Raw genomic sequence first — 21,251 nt, 5'->3', positions numbered from 1 at the left:
AAACATTCTTGTTGTCCCCGTTATATCTTTTGAATATTTCTAACTGTACACTCATATTGTGTACACAGATACAGTATTATTCTATAATTCTTCATTATCATTTGAAATTTTCTCTACTTTTCATTATAAATAGTTATTCATCAATATCACGCAACAGTGAAAAGATGATGAAAGGTAAAAGAAAAAGAAATTTTGACGGACAACTTACTTTCAAGGTTCATAGCTAAAAATCCGTTTCGGCTGATTGTTCTCTGGCGTTGAAATATTATATTTAATTCTCAACTGGCTACAAACTTTCTCGTTTCATTTTCCAGTAGGTGGTTTCACATGAATATAAAGCGCGAATATTTTGTTTTAACACTGACAATTTCCGTCCGGAAATGATTCGTGTGTCGCTGGCTATCTGATCGATCACACGGCCATGGTAGTATGTTGGCCGACAGTCATTAAGTGAACCCAAAATTTTGTAGTGCTTCAACTTTTTCGTGAATAAAAGATAAATACTTCAAAATAATCATCAGAGATTCCTCTGTCTAAAAATGGAATGTTCCACTGAAAAGTGTTAGGTAATAAACGGAATGTGAAAATAGGTGCTTTCACAGCATGGTCAATTGATTCTTAGCCTGCTCAGTGTTCGCTGCTTCGCGTCTCCTCAACTTCACTGTCATCAGTGTTTCTTTTGTCCATTTGCCGATTATGGTATCATAGTGACACATACATGTAGCTGTACACACTATTCCACCTTTCTTACAGGAATATCTGACACAGGATGAATTGTAACAGCTGACACTCAATAGAACACTAAAGTACTGTCGGAAATGCTAGACAAATGCTTTTCTGGTTTCATTTAATAAATATAGGGCTATGAAAATAGCATATATCAAAGTAACGCAAATTGACCTAATCTAGCCTATCCTAACTGACACTGTGATACCCTTAAAACGAACTTTTACAGGTAAAATGATGATAAACTTAGAAAATATTCGTATGTTGTCATGAATGTATGAAACGGCCTATAACCTGAGGTAATTACCTTACACCTGTCCCGAGGTGATGACCTCACACCGGCCCGTGCATTCTCCCAGGTGCAAATGTTACCCGAGTTGGGGGTGGTCTCAAAATATTGCTGTTATTGTACTTAATTGACAGTCATATAGCTGGAATATTGCTGATTGCGGCGTAAAACAACCAACCAACCAACCAACTTAATTGACATGTGCGTTGATGGGGTAGCAATTTAGGATATGTACTGGATTATATCTGCTTGGATAAATAAATGATGGAATAGTTAAAAGCTATGAAACTGGATGTGTACTGGAATGTTGCGGTTTTGGAATCAAAAAGTAATTGTTTTTCTATATATGATATCTTGAGGTAGCATCTATCTTCGCTGATGACGTGTATGATTCTGTACTATCACCCAAATGTATGATAACTGGTTCAACAAGGCTGATAGCTAGCAAAGACTGCGTTGATCCTCCCTTTGACATGTGTGAGTTTGAATGTTGTGTAATGTCTTGCCACGAACCCTGTACAATTAGCCAAGATATGCTTAACAGGGTTGAGCTCACAATGTCTGACTGGCGTACGTAAGACAACGTGACCGTGTTGTGCCGCCAACACATATGTTTTGTACTTTACTGGTTTCTTATTCAGCCGAATTTTCTCCATAAACTTTCGTTTCAGATGGTCTGAAGTCGACAATGTTCCTTCATGGTCGCCTTCAGACTACTCATGGTTGGCGCGACTGTATCTTGTTCCCGGACATTGTATTAACTGGCGTCCATCCACTTCAATGACCGTTTCGAATCTGCTACAAACCATCACGTTTTCAGGTTTAGGAATTACAGGTTAAAACAAGAAAATGTCCCAGCCCACAGCTAACCCTCTACCACTTCTACTCATTTAATTTAATCTTTTAAAATAGTTTTCTTGTCTTAAAATCTTAAACATATTTACTGTTCCAACTCCATAATGCTCCCCAAAGAAAAAACCACATATACCTAATTGATCACATGAAAACTGTCACTTAATATACTGTAGGATAGAGATCAGAAACGTACGGAAGTTATTCTTCACTTTCGGCTTATCGGCATTGCGGTAGTAACTATTGTACATTACCATATACCACATGCTTGGCGCGCCTGGACGAAATCTTTATCACGGCATTCAAAACGCACAAACAAGGAATCGTACAATGTTATCTGCCTGCATTTTATTTTATACAGTTTTGCTTACCCATCCGCATCTTTGGGTCATTTAGTGAAGATTTTCTTTCTCGAGAGCCTTTTGTACACAACGTAATGATATGATATACTGATATTTATTCTAAATTTATCAGAGCTAACTGATGTTGCTAAATGTTACGTGAGCATGAACAGGCAACATCATACGTCGTTTTCTACACGGTGGGCCCGTGGTCTCAAGTGTCGCATTTCGTTGTGAGTTGCGTCCTTTCGGCATGCTAGGAATATATGGTCGTGGGTTCAAATCCCATATTCTCCCTGATTACGTTTCTAGGTTTGTCCCCACATGGGTACAACGTGTGAAGCCCATTTCTGGTGTCCCACGCCGTGATATTGCTGGGATTTTGCTGGAATATTGCTGGAATATTGTTGGAATATTGTTGGGATATCGATGGGATATTGATGGGATATTGATGGAATATAACTTGGATATTGCTGGGATATTATTGGAAAGTTCTTGAAATATTGCTTGGATATTACTGGTATATTGCTGGCATTTTGCTGTGATATTGCTGGGATAGTGTTGGGAAAGTGCTGGGATAGTGTTGGGATATTGTTGGGATAATGCATTGATATTGCGTGGATATTGTATGGACTATGACTGTGATATTGCTGGAATATTGTTGGGATATTTCTGGGTAATGCTTGGCTAGTGCTGGGATATTGCTGGGATATTGCTGGGATAGTGCTGGGATGGTGCTGGGATATTGCTGGCACATTGCTGGAATATTGCTGGCACATTGCTGAAATATTGCTGGGATATTGCTGCGATAGTGCTGGGATAGTGCTGTGATATTGCTGTAAAATTGCTGGAATATTGCTGTGATATTGCTGTGATATTGCTGTGATATTGCCGGAATACTGTTTGGATATTGCGTGGATATTGTTGGGATATTGCTGGGATATTGTTCGAATATTGTGGGAATATTGCTTGGATATTGTTCGGATATTGCTTGGATATTGCTTGGATATTGCTTGGATATTGCTTGGATATTATTGGAATATCGTTGGAATATTGTTGGGATATTGCTGGGATATTGTATGGATATTGCTTGAATATTGTTGGTATATTGCTGTGATATTGAATGGATATTGTATGGATATTGCTGTGATATTGTTTGAATATTGTTGGGATAATGCTGTGATATTGCTGAAATATTGCTGTGATATTGCTGTAAAATTGCTGGAATATTGCTGTGATATTGCTGTGATATTGCCGGAATATTGTTGGGATATTGCTGGGATAGTATTGGGATAGTGTTGAGGTATGGTTGGGATATTGCGTGGAATATTGCTGTGATATTGCGGGAATATTGTTGGGATATTGCTGGGTAGTGCTGGGATATTGCTGGGATAGTGCTGGAATAGTGCTGGGATAGTGCTGGGATGTTGCTGTGATATTGCTGTAATAGTGCTGGGATATTGCTGGGATAGTGCTAAGATATTGCTGTGATAGTGCTGGAATATTGCTGGCATATTGCTGTGATATTGCTGTGATAGTGTTGGGAAAGTGCTGGGATAGTGTTGGGATATTGTTGGGATAATGCATGGATATTGCGTGGACTATTGCTGTGATATTGCTGGAATATTGTTGGGATATTTCTGGGTAATGCTTGGATAGTGCTGGGGTATTGCTGGGATAGTGCTGGGATGGTGCTGGGATATTGCTGGCACATTGCTGGAATATTGCTGGGATACTGCTGTGATAGTGCTGTGATAGTGCTGGAATATTTTTGGGATATTGTTGGGATATTGCGAGGATATTGCGAGGATATTGCGAAGAATATTGCTGAGATATTGCTGGAATATTGTTGGAATATTTCTGGGATATTGTTGGAATATTTCTTGGATATTGCTTGTATATTGCTTGGATATTGTTAGAATATTGCTGGGATACTGCTGGGATATTGTTGGGATATTGTTGGGATATTGATGGGATATTGTTAGAATATTGCTTGGAAACTGCTAGGATGTTGTTGGGATATTGCTTGGATATTGTTGGAATATTGTTGGAATATAGCTGGGATATTGCCGGGATATTATTGGAATATTGCTGGGATATTGTTGGAATATTTTGCTGGGATATTGCTTGAATATTGCTGTGATATTGCTGTGATAATGCTGGGATATTGCTGTGATATTGCTGTGATATTGCTGGGATATTGCTGGGATAGTGTTGGGAAAGTGCTGGGATAGTGTTTAGATATTGCTGGGAAATTGCTGGGATATTGCTAAATGCGGCCTACACCCATACTTATTCCTTCTAGGTTTGTCAGCACCATACCTGTGCTCGCGGATCTCATCAAAGTGGTAACTGACTCAAAATTGCATTTATTCGAGGTTTTATATTTTATGATATAAGTGAAATATTGTTCGAAGCGACAATATGCACGCACACTCATTTATACTTGTTCAGTTGTGTATCATATGATACGTATACACGTGCTAGGGTATATATTAACTCAAGTCATATTCATTTGACGGCGATATGACGTCATTATGTTATGTACATTTGTCCTAGTGTGGACACCAACGCATAACCTTAATGTATTATAAGATCATATTAAGATACGTGTGTATATTACACACGCCTCCGTATATAGAGGACAATCCAATAATCGAAACATTTATTTTTTTACAAATTATTACATACATTGATATGTGTCTTCTATGTATTGTCGGGGCGATCGGGTAGCCTAGTGGTTAAAGCGTTCGCTCGTCACGCCGAAGACCTGGGTTCGATTCCCGACATGGGTACAATGTGTGAAGCCCATTTCTGGTGTCCCCCGCCGTGATATTGCTGGAATATTGCTAAAAGCGGCGTAAAACCATACCCACTCACTCACTCACTCACTCTATGTATTGTCATACTCTAAACGATGTCTCGATATTAAAATCTAATAGTCACATGGACCTATCAACTGCAGTCGTCCCTTGGTGTCAGAAAGGTCCTCCGCACCCAATGCTTGCACTAAGAAGGGACTACAATGAAGGCCGGATTGTCACCATATGACTCATCGACGTTTATGACATCAAGCACAAGTTTACCGTGTCCATCCCGATTATTCCGGGGTAGAATAGGTCCTCAGCATCCCATACTTGCCGTAAAAGGTGACTATGCTTGTCGTAAAAGGCGACTAACGGGATCGGGTGGTCAGGCTCACTGACTTGGTTGATGCATGTCATCGTATCCCAATTGAGTGGATCGATGCTCATGATATTAATCACTGGATTGTCTGGTCCAGACTCGATTATTTACAGACCGCCGTCATATAGCTGGAATATTGCTGAGTGCGGCGTTAAACAACAAACCAAAACCAATCATCCCGATTATTTACAGCTCGACGTGACATGGATGGAGTACTTACACAGCGTAAACCATCACGGAGTCCATTTCTCGAAATGTTCTATGTCTGGAATGTATCTCATGGTCACGATGCACGAGAGATTAAAATAAATAAATATGCAAATCCCGTATCCAAAATAGCAGGTCATCTAAAATCGCTTCTTACATGGTACTTAGAATGTCGAAACTTTGGTACAACTGTTTTCAATTTCCATAGTTGTTTTCAGAATAGAGTATCACTTTGTTCACGTAGGTCATGGCCAACATATATATAATTGTTTTCCCAAGAACCTTTCTTCAACCGACGTCCATCTGAAACAGCCAACTCTCCCGAAACGCCATTACCGCTTGACCTTGATGAAAAGTCTATGCCAATTGACATATCTGCTTGAATGGCGTTTTCTCGAGACACTTCATTCATATAGGCACGATCCTGTTCTTCAATGGGATGGTTGTTATCAGGGCACATTCCCTTGCGTTTCCTGGATTTTCTTCCGTTGTCCAGAAACATACTCTCTCTCCCTTCCTCTCGAGTAACACAGCCTTCCATGTCGGACAGGTCTTGGAGGGAAATACAGTCATCTTCACTCATGACCGGAGCCCTTCTAGGGATACCGAGCGTGCGGCGTCGACGATACCTGGAATTACAGAAACGTCATTTGGTGGATAAAATACAAATGAGTTTTTATTATGTCGAATGACATTGTCAGTTATGACAAAAATCTGTGGCGTTTTCAGTTAAGACATATGTCAACAAGAGATTTAACAAACAAATGGCTGTCAGATAGCTGGAATATAGCTGAGTTTGGCGTTAAACAATACACACAAAAAAAGAAGTACATACTAATGTAAAAATGCTAAACACGACACGAATACATGAATTTCCATGTGTGCCCTTATATTCGGGAATTCGTGTGGGGGTAGGACGTGCACGTGCAATGCCAAAAAATATTATGTCAAGTCTATAACGAAAGAATGGCGACATAGCTATCTGTTAAATGTTCTTGCATACTGCACCCATTTCTATTTAAAGTAGTTAGTAATAATTGTACAAACCTTATTATGTTAAAATGTTGTTAAGAATTGATCACCAACACCCCCTGATTGTCGTAAGGAGCCGATTAATTTGCGTTTCGGGTAGTTACTATTGTTTGCACAACTGTATATACCTGGTCATCATATTTCCATTGTAAAATGTTCAAGTCATCAATCGTTAGGGGGCACGGTAATGTCTGAGACCTGCATCACTTGGGGCTTTACTCCCAAGTCAAGCTGACACGCTGTGATACAACTGGCCATGGAATGCTCCCAACTCACTAACTCATCAATCACTATTTATTCATTCTTTTGCTAAACGGTGTTTTTGTCAGATTCGGGTTGTCAGCATTGTGCTATTTTGTAAAACCTATAACAAAGATATTCATATACTGTCTTTTTTAACAATGGATCAGAAAGAAATCTATTTAAGAAATGGAAATACGATAAGCGCACATGCTACCAGTGTGGCAATATATTTCCTCATCATGTATATATAAATGACGAGGTGTGAGGATGTGAGTGTGTGTGTGTGTGAGTGTGTGTGTGTGTGTGTGTGTGTGTGTGTGAGAGAGAGAGAGAGAGAGAGAGAGAGAGAGAGAGAGAGAGAGAGAGAGAGAGAGAGAGAGTGTGTGTGTGTGTGTGTGTGTGTGTTTATAACATATAAATGACTATATGTTTATAACAAATCAATCTTATATCTTAAATCTTATTATTACATTGCTAGCTGGCTGATTACTCTGACCCCCGCGGTGTTGAGGACTACACTTATTACTACTGCTGGTATACCTCACCTACTTACAGGCATCCCTGATATACACGTATATAATATACATATAAAATATGGCTCGTCTTCACGGCGGCGTATTGACTTCGACTTCGATTTATATGAGTTTTTGTTTTATTTAAAAAATTTACATTTTACATTTGTACCATTACTCTCAGGTTACATTTATATGCATAAATATGAATGGCTAAAATTTTGAATTAAAAAAGGCTAATATTCTTAATTACCATCAAAAACCTGTATTCGGTGAAAACGCTTAACCTCTAACCAAAGGAGAAACATTGTGTGTTACACTTCAAATTATATTAGCCGCACCCGTTTCCTGACGTACAAAATATAACAAAAGTTCCTGTGACATTGAATAAGATTTAATGCAAAGTAATGTTTTTTACAAAATCTGAAACAATTTTGGTTTGAAATAGATAAAAGACTCCTCAGTGTTCAAATGGTTTAATTTGCTATACTGACTTCAGAAAATGCGTGATTTCATAAAAAAAAAAGATGAACATACCAAAATGTCAATTTACAAATCAATAGCGTGTGTGTCCACCTCTGGTTGCGATGCAAGTATCACATCTTCGTCTCATGGAATGGACCACGCATCGCACAAAGTCCTGTGGGATATCTGTCCATATCTGCTGGAACATGTTTCGAAGTTCCTGGAGTGTCTGTGGAAAACGTGGTTGACGTCGAAGGCGCCGATCCATCTCATCCCACATGTGCTCGATTGGTGAGAGATCAGGGGAGCGAGCCGGCCAGGGGATGACATTCACGTTGTTTTGTTGAGGAGAACAAGTCGAGCAATATGTGGCCAGGCGTTGGCATGTTGAAAGGTAATGCCATGGCCATGACGACGCAAAAACGATACAACAGGGCCGATGATCTCGTCGCGGTAGCGCTGTCCATTGAGGTTTCCCTCTACCACTATCAAACGGGTCTTCCGTCTTGCTGTAATCCCACCCGATACCATAACGCTGCCGCCCCCGAACCGATCTTCTTTATGACACAATGATTGACGTAACGTTCACCTCGACGTCGGTACAGTCGAATCCTTCCATCGCTGTGGCTGAGGTGAAAACGAGACTCTTCAGTTAATAGAACTTGTCCCCACTACATGGCCGTCCAGCGTAGACGCTGTCTGCACCACTGTAGACGTGCTTGACGGTGGTTTCCTGTCAAAATGGGACGTCTGGCGGGTCTTCTGGCGACAATCCCTGCACATCTGAGTCGGCGACGTACGGTTTGTGGAGATATTCGTCGAAGGCCAGGGATGCTTCTTGCAGTCACTGTTACTGGCTGGAATCGATTTCGTAGGTGTGTTGTTCGAATCCAGTTGTCTTGTCGATTATTGGTGACTCGTGGCCTGCCACTCCGAGGATGGTCTCTGACTGCATTCGTCTGTTGCCAACGTTGCCATAAACACAAAATGGTGTTTCTGTGGAGGTTAAATTGTCTTGCAACATCACGTTGACTAGATCCTGCTTTAAGCATACCAAAGGCTCGCAGACGCTCATTTTCGGAAAGGCGTGGCATTTCGTAATGTTGAATAATTGCGTAATTTTGTTGTTTCTCTGAGTGGCTGTTGTCAGCACGATGCTAAACAATGCATATGGAATCCTGTTAACGCTCATGTTTTTATACCCATACTCTATGGGGCTTGCATAAAAGTTAACTTTTGCATGGAATGCATGCTTTTCTGTAGCAGTTGCGTATTTGTGACTTGATTCCATACATGTACTACAATATTGAAAACCAAACTTTACTTGTTTGAAAAATACACTAAAATATTGGTGTCACAGGAACTTTTGTTGTTGAGTATATATTCTTGTTATTATTTTTAGAATTATAATAACGGAGCTGCTGCTGGCATAGAGCTTTTTTTTTGCCTTTTTTTAATTATTCCACTTTTTTTATCGTACAGCATTTCATACATATTAATGTTCATACAGCGAATCTTAAAACAACAACAGAATCATACATCATGGGGGCATATGAACTCAGATAATTCAGTATTTGAGTTGATATAGTTACAAAAATAGTTTGTTGCAACTGGACCAAAACTTCACAAACTTGTTGTAGTTACAGTTAGAGTAAGCTATCGCTTTAGTTATAAAGTAGTAATTTGCCAACTCTCCCTGGATCAACTCGAAAGACATTTTTTTCTTTTTAAGATAAAATTTGAATATAGTATCCTTAATGACAAGGCATATAGCATTTAATGGATCATTTCCTTTAAATGGAAAGCCCAGTAAAACGTTTTCTTTGGTGAAATTGATATAAATTTCCGCCTTATTATTTATCCATCTTTCAAGTTCGGCCCAGAGAGAGTTAGCATTTTCACAATTCCATAGTACATGAGACTGCTGGCATAGGGCTGGTAACGCGTTAAAGATGGCTAAACACAAAATTAATGTATTTTTTGTGTAAATACGACACTTCTTCAGGACAAAGAAGCGCGCAAAGTGTGATTGTTGTTGTTTCCGAAGAGTAGTGTAACGCACCTTTTGCTGATGATAAACTGCAGGACAAGAAGACCAATGTAGCTGAGAAACAGTGCCATGACTGTGACCATCAGATACGTCAGATACCAAAGGTGTTGTATGTCTGAAATATAATAGTTTGGGTTTAGGTAGTTTAAGCAGTAATCAAAAGGCGATTCGGCCGTGCCGTATATTATATTATACAGAACGCATCATCAAGCACTTTTAAATCTTGTAATATCGTTATTCATATTCATATGATCAAAAATGGATATTTTTAGTTTGTGCTCTTTGTATCCGGGGTAGAATAGGTCTTTAGCAACCAATGCATGCTGTAAAAGGCGACTATGCTTGTCGTAAGGGGCGACTAACGGGATCGGTTGGTCAGGCTCCCTGACTTGGTTGATGCATGTCGTCGTATCCAAATTTCGTGGAACGAGGCTCATGATGTCAATCACTGGATTGTCTGGTCCAGACTCGTTTATTTACAGACCGCCGTCATATAGCTGGAATACTGCTGAGTGCGCCGTTAAACAAAAAAACCAAATAAAAACCAAAAAAATGAAATGTCAAATTTGTATCTTATGTTTATGTATAGCTCCTTTCAACGACAGAAACGAGCCGAAGGATTTGAACCAGTTATACGCTGTATCGATACCAAATACTCTGTTTCACAAAGAGTAAGTCGAAGTATGTGAGTTGACACTAAGCACTAAATTCTCTTTGTGAAACGGGGCCCTGGCCACTGTGACAGATATATCGCACATGCGGAATGTCACTTATGGCATAGTATTAGTATTGACATTACTGTTGTATGATACACAGACAACATCATGAAATGCATATACACATACCTTCTCCTTTTCCAAACCTAAAGAAGTCCTGATCTCCCATTTCATGGATGTATCCTCACGCACTGTCTGACTCAATGTTGTTCACATTCCATTTCAATTTGTCAAAAGAGGAAAATGAAACATGAATTATTGGTGACGCGAGAAATGTTTTAAACATCACCCTTGTTCGGAAAGAGTTGGTTAACAGGCGGTAATACAGGCGAATAGGACACTTTATACAGTATAAAGCCAGTTTTGAAAAGTGGATTAATAGCGTAAAAACGGGTTGAACAAAAGAAGCCGTGATTGCTACCGAACACAATGGGTTACTATATATATACCCTTTGTCATGTGGGAGTCTGACATTAAGGAGAAACGTGTGGCGATACAGTTTAAATAAACTAAATAATGACTCTTTATCGACAAACTTCTTTTAGTACCAAAACTGATTTTCTTTAACAAAATCTCCTTTTCTTCGATGACTAATAGAAAATACTGTTTCAATCAATATAGTGATTGTTTCTAGTATCTAGTTTCCAGTATATCATGGCGGTTTTGTTTGTTTGTTTATTTTTTTTTTGCTTGACGCCGCACTCAGCAATATTCCGGCTACATGACGGCGGTCTGTAAATAATCGAGTCTGGACCAGACAATCCAGTGACTGACTTGATACGCATCGATCCATCCCATTGGGAAGCGATGACATGCATCAACCAAGTCAGCGAGCCTGACCACCTGATCCTGTTAGTCGCCTCTTACGACAAGCATGGGTTCCTGAAGACCTATTCTAGCCCGGATCTTCACAGGTTATACGGCGGTATTTGATAGGGTAAGTGTATATATAAGAGGGAGTAACTGAGTTCACCAAGATAACTGTAATAATCCGATTGTGCACAGTTTTGTTCAAAGGTTTTTGGATCCATGTTACAACATGCTAGGTCAAAGTAAAACTTTCAAAATGGTTTTATGTCAGACATGTGGAGAACACTTCCAAATGTGACGCATCGGTGACAACAATGGTATCTGATACAATTCCATTTTTTTACCGTATTATTTCAGGTAAACAATTGACTTGCCTTTTTATGTGTTTGTGACGGATGGGGGGGAGTATACGTTCACATTTTAGCGAACACCTGTTATAATCATTATTTGAGACTGATGAATAAAAACGATAAAAACCCGTTCCACAGTAATAAGAAATATCGGCAAAAACAGTCCATTGTACGATTTCGACTATATCATAAGCATGTGTTTATAAATCATTATCAAACCAGTTGTTCGCGAAAAGGTGAGCGTATCCTGCCCCGCCGGTGCCACCCGTCACAAACACATGCAAAGGCAAGACAACTCTTCACGGTAGCATATGGTACAAGTTAAAATAAGGAATTGTATCGGACATTAACACACGTTAAGGATATACCAGGAGTCGTACAATGAACTCTTTTGGTCGATGTTTGTTGTGATTGTGGAAATGTTTTTTACGCTTTGATTGAAAGCGAAGTGTGCAAACAATGTAATTTTATATTCATTATGTCTATATGACGTCACGTGAAACTTAGCTGTGTCGGCGGCATTACTATACACTTTATATATATGAAGCCCATTTCTGGTGTCCCCCGCCGTGATATTGTTGGAATATTGCGAAAAGCGTCGTAAAACCCAACTCACTCACTCACTTTATATTTGAGCCGCTATGTACGTATGTCAGAGATGTTGCTGAAGAATCTATTGTAATTCGTTGATCCACGATGTCGCTAGTGCCCCTCCACATAAGTGTGTGAGTGAGGGAGTGTGGTTTTACGCCGGTTTTAGCAATATTCCAGCAATATCACGGCGGGGGACACCAGAAATGGGCTTCACACATTGTACCCCTGTCGGGAATCGAACCCGGGTCTTCGGCGTGACGCTTTAACCACTAGGCTACCCGATGGATGTCCGTTTTCACTTTGGTCGTTCACGGTGCAAACTCAGATGTTGGAGCTACAACTCGCGGTACACGTTTTTTCTTTTCAATTCTAGTATTAGCTGAACCATGGAGAAGTATCATACGAAAGTATTATAATGACAAGTACGGTAAACTTCTCTTATAACGAACACGCTTATAACGAACTCACCCATATAACGAACTTATTTTTTAGACCCGGCCATTTGTTGCATATATGCTGTATGTATGCTTATAACGAACTACGGTTATTACGAACTAAAATTAGTGGTCCCTTTGAGTTCGTTATAATCGTAGTTTACTGTACTACATTTGACACCATGAATATTTTGCATCCCTCCACGATCCGAAAGTCGAGTTTCACAACCTCACGTATTATTTTAGCCTTAAATATTTCCTTGTTTTTGTTAGAGTTATTGATTCAGTTGCTGTCACATCAGTTGCGAATGTGATTCTTGTGTGTGGATATTTCAGCACAAATACACCAGCCTAATGTTTTCTGGAGGAGGAACATGTCAGCCAAATACAGCCAGCATTAACATTGCTCGGTCACCCATGCATCATCCATTAATTGTAACTTTATATGGTCACAGAGGCCTTAATCTCCATATGGTCTGAAGTATTGACTTTTATGCCATTAATTAATCTCAAACGAAAATCAATAGTACAGTATTACATTAGCACAATATCTCATACCAGAAGAATTTGACGATTCGAAATGGAACTACGGCGCGTGTAGACCAGTCGTCGAAGGTACCGCTATTTGTTGTGAGAGAGTTGCGTCCCTTAGGCACGCCAGAAACCTATTTTCGTAGGTTACCGGTGCTTGTGGGTTTCCCCAAAGTGGTAGACACCTTAGACCTGCATCACTTCGGGCTTTTCTCCCACATTAAGCTGACACGCCGTGAAGTAACTGAAATACTGTTCAGACTAGTGTTGAACCCACTTACTCACTCATTATAAAACTAGATGGTCACATATCAGAGATAGTACTTTAATGCATGCCTTTTCCTCGACGTTATATTTCTTTGTTCCGGTTTCAAATAACAACGCCTCTTTAAACATTATGAAACTGGATGTTCCTTTTTAGAGGCTGCTACAATAGTGGGTGAATACCAATTACCCTGCATACTGTAAATTACAAACAGCACTGTGAAGTAAATATATTTTATTAAAATCTTAGAAACAATAGAATTTCAAGACATTTGACTAACGTTAACGTTACAAATGTACATGACCAAAACATCAATACTGCATTACATGAAGACATATTGTCCCCACGGATATAATGTCCCAATCTAAGTCGTTTCCCGGGCAATAAACTGCCCAAACACATGTTATAACTATACCCGAATGCAGCCTTTCCACGGGTATATTTTTCATTATATGATGCATCCATCTGTCCAGACACTACGCTGACATATGCAGCACTAGTGCATATACTGAATATACACCGACCTGGCCATTACACGTACAAATAGTGCATATCACGGATATACATGTATAGCGATGCAGTCATTACATGGACAGATATTGCATATACAATCAGTATAGACCGATCAAGTCATTCTGAGGGCATATTTTGCACTAGTGCATATAATAAATATCCACCTTTCCAGTCATTGCATGGACATATATTGCACGAGTGCATATCATGTATACCCATCGATTCAGTCATTATCCGGGCATATATTGCACTAGTGCATATCATGTGTATCCATCGATCCATTCATTATCCGGGCATATATTGCACTAGTGCATGTCATGTGTATCCATCGACCAAGTCATTATCCGGGCATATATTGCACTAGTGCATATCATGTGTATCCATCGATCAAGTCATTATCCGGGCATATATTGCACTAGTGCATATCATGTGTATCCATCGATCCAGTCATTATCCGGGCATATATTGCACTAGTGCATATCATGTGTATCCATCGATTCTGTCATCATCCGGGCATATATTGCACTAGTGCATATCATGTGTATCCATCGATTCAGTCATTATCCGGCATATATTGCACTAGTGCATATCATGTGTATCCATCGATTCAGTCATTATCCGGTACATGTCTACGTTGCCCTTTAGTTGCAGCTACAATTGACAAAGATCACCTAACTTGTAACTGCCTCCCCTACTAACGGACAAAAGCTTCGCCTTGGGCTTCACATCCTTTGACTTATCATTTTTTCCTTCGCAGTTCGCACGTCTCAGATTTGGTTGCATCTGTTTCTTAATCGTGTCTGATTCTGTCGCGTTTATCTCTTCTCTTGCCAATGGTGCTTTGATATCGGACGATTTCACTGAAACTGTGTCCCCAGCTGTTGATTTTAGTACCTCGGGCACTGGTATTTTTGTTTCTAGGATGTCCTTGGACACGACTTTTAATTCGGGTTCCTTTTCAAGTGCAACAGCAGACAAACTATCTTTGGGTGTGGCTTTGCTTGGAACACCAAGGCTAGGTGTATCACTGGCTATGCCTTGCAACATATCACTTTTCTTTGACATTTCTTTATCTGAGTTTTGAATATTGAGAACAAGTTTAGCAACATCCACTTCAGGTTGTTCCATAGATGGGACTTTAGCAATAGGTGGTCCTATTTGGAGTACATCTTGGGTTAAGAGCTCTACGGTCGCATCTTCTCCTATTTTGTCATTTGGTTTCATCAGATTGATTGCTTTAGGCTGTTCTTCAGTTAATGCAGACCGTGACAGATCTGCTGCCAGTTCATTTGAGGGTAGCGTTATGTCTTCAGAGAAATACGCAAACAAGTTTGCATTCTGATGAGACCTTCCTTCAACCGTCAAAGAACGTGGACTCAGTCGTTTCAAAGAAGACTGATTAGAACCTGACGGTGTTGGCTGCGTGATGTTTTTTTCAGTGTTGTTGGTCGTTGACAAATTTGACGAGCAGGGTGCAAAGGCAGAAGAGGCTTTAAGAATATTGCTTCTCTGGTAACCTACTTGTTGATTTTTAGGTGCATCAGTATGCTTGTCTGTAATATATTTTAATGCATATGCCTGTTGTGGGGATTCGATACCACTGCTGCTACAATCTTGACCGAGTTTGAGAATCTTTGGTGAATCCTCCTTTGCCACGTGTGGTTTGTTTATGTTACCATCCATTTTATTTCCGCTGGTGACTGGCTTCTTCGCTTTTTGTTTCTTGTGATGTTTTTTCTTCTTTGCAGATGGTGATCCTTTAGGCCGTGCAGGATTGCCAAGAGATTCATTAGCGCTGGCCACTAACTCTTCTGGACGATCAGGTATCGCGCATTTCAACCTCTTTTCACCTATCTCCTGATGTTGACTGTTATTATCTGATTTGACAGCTGGTTTCATTCCAGCCATTTGGATTGGTGGTAGTGGACGCCCTGCCATCTGAGATAACTTCGCCATTGGAAGAGTATTTTTCTTGTAATCTTTACCGGGGTTATAGGTTTCCTTCGTTTTAGATAGATTCTTTGGTACACGCTCAGCGGAGTTTGATTGATGATGATTTGCTGCACTTATTGCTAAGTTCGATACGGGACAGTGTGTTAGTGACTGTGTTTGCATTCTTCTCAGCGCGTTTTCAGGAAGAGATGCCCTTTCTGCTTCTGTTAATTTCAATTGTGAAGGATGAATTGGTGGAAGAGGCCTTGATTTATTGGGATCACGTTTAGGATTCTTCAGATATATTGCTTCGTAGTCGCTTCTGCGACCTCTGTTAGGCTTGGAATAGTTGGCAATGTCATCATCTGTGCCAGTTTCGGGGTTAAAGTCTCGTAATGTAGCATGGAATGTTGACTTACTTTTCTGACGACAACCACCCATGTTCACCGCCGGTTGCTGATTTACAAAACACGATTTACTCCCGCTCCTCATAGAGTTGCCCGATGCTGCTGATTCGCGTTTGTTTGCGCATGGAGCAGGTTTCGCAGATGCGCCAGATGCGCATAACGAAGGGTCTGGCTCGTTGGATCGTATTTCAGGGTTGTCTTCGGCATCTGCTGTGATCTGTCCAAAGACTGTGGCAATGTCCATGCTTCCAAGAAACGTATACCTTCTCTTCTTTCTGTGTATAAAACAAGCAAAAAGCAATTATTTAGATAATATGGCTACCTAGAAGATGCAGAAAGTGGTATTTAGGAAATAACATGACATAGCAATTTTCATTGATATGATGATTTCTATTTAATTGTATTTAAGTAAATATCTACACATCAAGGCAAAGATATATGTAATGGCTGCAAACGCCCTTTGTTATAACAGGCATATTTCCCCCCTCCCCCCTCTCTCTCTCCGCTGCTCTCTCCCTCCCTCTCTCTCTCACTCTACGCCGCTCCCTCCCTCTCTCTCCGCCGCTCCCTCCCTCTCTTTCTCTCCTACTCACTCCCTCCTTCTCTCACTCTCCGCCGTTCCCTCCCTCCTTCTCTCTTTCCCTCCCTCCCTCTCTCTCTCCGCCGCTCCCTCCCTACCTCTCTCCCCTGCTCTCTCCCTCCATCTCACTCTCCGCCGCTCCCTCCCTCTCTCTCCCCTGCTCTCTCCCTCCATCTCACTCTCCGCCGCTCCCTCCCTCTCCCTCCGCCGCTCCCTCCCTCTCCCTCTCCCTCCGCCGCTCCCTCCTTCCCTCTCTCCCTCCGCTGCTCCCTCCCTCCCTTTCCCCCTCCGCCGCTCCCTCCATGCCTCTCTCTCTCCGCCGCTCCCTCCCTCACTCTCTCTCCCCTGCTCTCTGCCTCACTCTCTCTCTCCGCCGCTCCCTCCCTCCCTTTCTCTCTCCCTCCGCCGCTCCCTCTCTCTCCCCTGCTCTCTCCCCCCTGCTCTCTCCGCCGCTCCCTCCCTCCTCTCTCTCTCCCTCCACCGCTCCCTCTCTCTCTCCGCCGCTCCCTCCCTCCCTCTCTCTCTCTCCGCCGCTCCCTCCCTCTCTCTCTCCGCCGCTCCCTCCCTCCCTCTCTCTCCCCTGCTCTCTTCCTCCCTCTCTCTCCGTCGCTCCCTCCCTCCCTCTCTCTCCCTCCGCCGCTCCATCCCTCCCTCTCTCTCCGCTGCTCACTCCCTCCCTCTCTCTCCCCTGCTCTCTTCCTCCCTCTCTCTCTCCGCCGCTCCCTCCCTCCCTTTCTCTCTACCTCCGCCGCGCCCTCCCTCTCTCTCTCTCCCTCCGCCGCTCCCTCCCTCCATCTCTCTTCCCTGCTCTCTCCCTCCCTCTCATTCTCCGCCGCTCCCTCGCTCTCTCTCTCTTTCCACCCGCCGCTTTCTCTCTCCCCTCTCTCTCTCACTCTCCGCCGCTGAGATGAAAGAATTAATGTTGGAGAGATACCTTCGTATACAGATGAAGACGACGATGGGGAGAAGGATAACAGCAGAAATCCCAAATATCCACACACCAGGATGTGTAACTGGAAAAGGGAAATGAAACGTACACAAACATAATGTTTTTTAAATATTCCGGTTTGTGTGTCCGGTATCGCAGCTTGCCTTATTCTGTGGCCAAAACATGACCTGCACTCAGTAATAACACATCCATTCAATGTAATGTGATATGCCACACTGTTCTGTCCAGTCCACACATGACATACACACTTACATGTATCACGGCATGTGTGGAATGTTGTTCATGCTATCAACGTGGAATGTCTGACAATACTCCATCCTTTCGTGATGTTTGATATTGTTGACTGCGTTGTGAACCAGACTTTGCAATAAGTTTAAACTACAGAAAACCTATTTTATGCATAGGAGGCTTTAATGGATTCTATGTCAGTTGTTAACCACAAGTATATACATAAGTATTTTTATAATAAAATGACATGTTTTTGATCAGAAAAATAACCACTTAATATAGAAAAAACTTTATTTGGATATAATAGAAAATTAGTGAGATTTGCATTTTAGGGTACTGCTTTTGATTCCTAGAAGAGAGTGTGTTATGGATTCTTTGTCAGTTGTTAACCACAAGTATATACATAAGTATTTTTTAACAAAATGACATGTTTTTTTATCAGAAAATAACCACTGAATATAGAAAAAGCTTTATTTGAAAATATAAGGTGAATCAGAGTGAGTGGGTGAGATGGGTTTAACGCCGCTTTTAACATTATTCTAGTTATATCACGGCGTGTCAGCTGAATGTGGGTGGAAAGCCCGAAGTGATGCAGGTCTCAGACGTTTACCACTTCAGTGAAACCCACGAGCACGGGTATGGTGCTGACAAACCTAGAAACATAATCGTGGCGAACCGGGATTGGAACCCACAATCATAGGTTTCTGGCGTGCCCAAGGGACGCAACTCTGCACAGCGAATCGCGGCGCTTTAGACGACTGGGCCACCCGTGCCCCCAGGTGAATCAGAAGATCAGATAATAGATATAAGTGGCCTTAGATATAAACATGTCATTCACATGCTCAAGTGCTTATGCCACACGTTCTGTACACTATAAATGATACGTTAATTAGCACACGATAGGAAGCGCGTAGACCATATACAGTGTACATGTGACACATGACTGCGTCCTCTTGAGTCATACATGTGAGACCATAGTCCACAGATAGTTGCAACATACAGTAACTGTACATGGAAATTCCAGATTACCTGGGTCGTAGTTGTCCATCATAGGCGTACTGAACTGAAATAGAAACCAGTTCGACGTCAAAGCCTTTTAAAGCATACAAAGCAACATGATACTTCAATACTTCAGGAGAGTGAGTTAGTATGGCTTTACGCCGCTTTTAGCAATATTCCAGCAATATCACGGCGTGGGACACCAGAAATGGGCTTCACACATTGTACCCATGTCGGGAATCGAACCCGGGTCTTCGGCGTGCCGAGCGAACGCTTTAACCACTAGGCTACCCGACCGCCCACTTCAAGAGAGAGAGAGAGTGAGAGAGAGAGAGAGAGAGAGAGAGAGAGAGAGAGAGAGAGAGAGAGAGAGAGAGAGAGAGAGAAATATTTCGTACAAATGTATATATTAACCATAGTGAATTAAGGTAACTATCACTTCACGCGGACGAATGTATTGTTTCCGTCATCTGGATGCCGTGTCTAGTGTGACGTCATTACGATCTTACGTCACAATAAGATTCGCATGAAAAACATTCCGCCTCTCTCTCTCTAAATATGTTCTTGTTTCATATTATTTTGTGTAGTATCTGACAAATTCAAGTACAGTACATGGCCGTCATAAAGCTTATTCATCTTTATTAAGGAACTACTTATAACAAGCCTAAAGAAATACAAAGGCACCACCAAGTAACATTTCTTCACCATGGTATACTGGTAAATGGTACATGCAGTTTTATCAATATATAAATCAATACCGAAAACACTCATGTAGTGTATTACAACTCTTAAAAAGAAATATCATTCTCAATACATTCTATCGTTCCTGACTATTAAAATATATTTACTATCCATTTTTGCAAATGTTCTTAACCACAGCCAGTGCGCGTTACGTACATATAGAGGATAAATAGTGTATGTATGTAAATAATTACCCATTGAAAATGTTGTATGACAACAATGATTAATTCTATGATACATAGACTTCTCACTGTGCTTATCATTGTATTGTATTCCAATGTATCTCTATCAGGCGGGAGAACAATGTTGTATTCTAGAGATTGGCATCTGTATTCATGATCGTTACATTGTGCTTATGTGTTATAAAACGGATGTATCCAATATGAAAGTGACTGAGCGATTATTGCTCGCCGTGAATAGCTATTCGCGGCGGGCAATAAGAAAGTAATTCTTTGTACTTGTATAACATAAATGGAAGTAGTCTTGATCGAATTGTCATTGAATATTTCACTTAAAGTGTATCAAAAGGATAATTTCATACCTGATATCCCGCTTCTTGCCAAACGCCGAGCAGGGTTCCAGGGTCAAAAGGAGGACACCCGCCCACTTAGCTTAATCACATATTAACACCACGGTTCATAAGGAATATGACTGTAATGGTAATAACTACCAACAAAACATGGCGCAACCAGTGTTCATTGCCATATGGGGAGAACGTCACATCAGGGAAATGTGTCTGATGCACCTCTGATTAATAATGTGCGAACAGGAAATGGTTTGATTCATATGAAAATACAAAAACGACCCGGAAATATTTTAGACCTAAAATGCATTTTAAAAGTAATCAGAGAGGCTGTTTTTCATGTACAAATATTACGGTTTATATTATACCAAGAAGGAATTGGAAATAGCTTTTAATATGAATACGACCCTGGGGGAAAAGCCTACAAAGAAACCTAATAAATAAAAAGGTTTAATAGGAGGCTCCCATTAGAAGCTTTAGTACGTTTCAACTTCTTGGTTATTCACAATCTGCATTGATTGACATTTGGAGAAGTTTTATGCATGTTTTTTTGTTATCGTTTGTTTGTTGTTTGACGCCGTACTCAGCAATATTCCAGCTATATGACGGCGGTCTGTAAATAATCGAATCTGTGACCAGACAATCAATTGATTGATATCATGATCATCGATCCAAGCAATTGGGATACGATGATATGCATTAACCAAGTCAGCCAGCCCGACCCCCCGACCCCGTTAGTCGCCTCTTGCGACAAGCATAGTCACCTGTTACGACAA

The 21,251-nt window shown here is 41.0% G+C and overlaps 2 protein-coding genes across 2 annotated transcripts; both read right to left on the bottom strand.

The window, feature by feature from the left end:
* Positions 1 to 5,476: 5,476 nt before the first annotated feature.
* Positions 5,477 to 10,896, bottom strand: LOC124134637. The gene is made up of 3 exons (XM_046499580.2): positions 10,749 to 10,896; positions 9,916 to 10,018; positions 5,477 to 6,230 (listed from the first exon to the last, which is right to left on the bottom strand). Exons 1-3 carry the CDS (start codon positions 10,786 to 10,788, stop codon positions 5,816 to 5,818), a joined length of 558 nt encoding a protein of 185 aa, XP_046355536.2. The 5' UTR covers positions 10,789 to 10,896; the 3' UTR covers positions 5,477 to 5,815.
* Positions 10,897 to 13,822: 2,926 nt separating this feature from the next.
* LOC124134518 lies at positions 13,823 to 20,723 on the bottom strand. Its single transcript, XM_046499364.2, has 4 exons — positions 20,494 to 20,723; positions 19,242 to 19,275; positions 17,970 to 18,048; positions 13,823 to 16,730 (listed from the first exon to the last, which is right to left on the bottom strand). Exons 2-4 carry the CDS (start codon positions 19,261 to 19,263, stop codon positions 14,768 to 14,770), a joined length of 2,064 nt encoding a protein of 687 aa, XP_046355320.2. The 5' UTR covers positions 19,264 to 19,275; positions 20,494 to 20,723; the 3' UTR covers positions 13,823 to 14,767.
* Between the last annotated feature and the right edge of the window lie 528 nt (positions 20,724 to 21,251).

This window comes from Haliotis rufescens, unplaced genomic scaffold (genome assembly GCF_023055435.1).
Source record: "Haliotis rufescens isolate VD_foot unplaced genomic scaffold, xgHalRufe1.0.p SCAF_2, whole genome shotgun sequence".
Classification (NCBI taxonomy): domain Eukaryota; kingdom Metazoa; phylum Mollusca; class Gastropoda; order Lepetellida; family Haliotidae; genus Haliotis; species Haliotis rufescens.
Note: the sequence above shows the minus strand (reverse complement) of the source record. Positions and strands in the feature narration are given on the sequence as shown.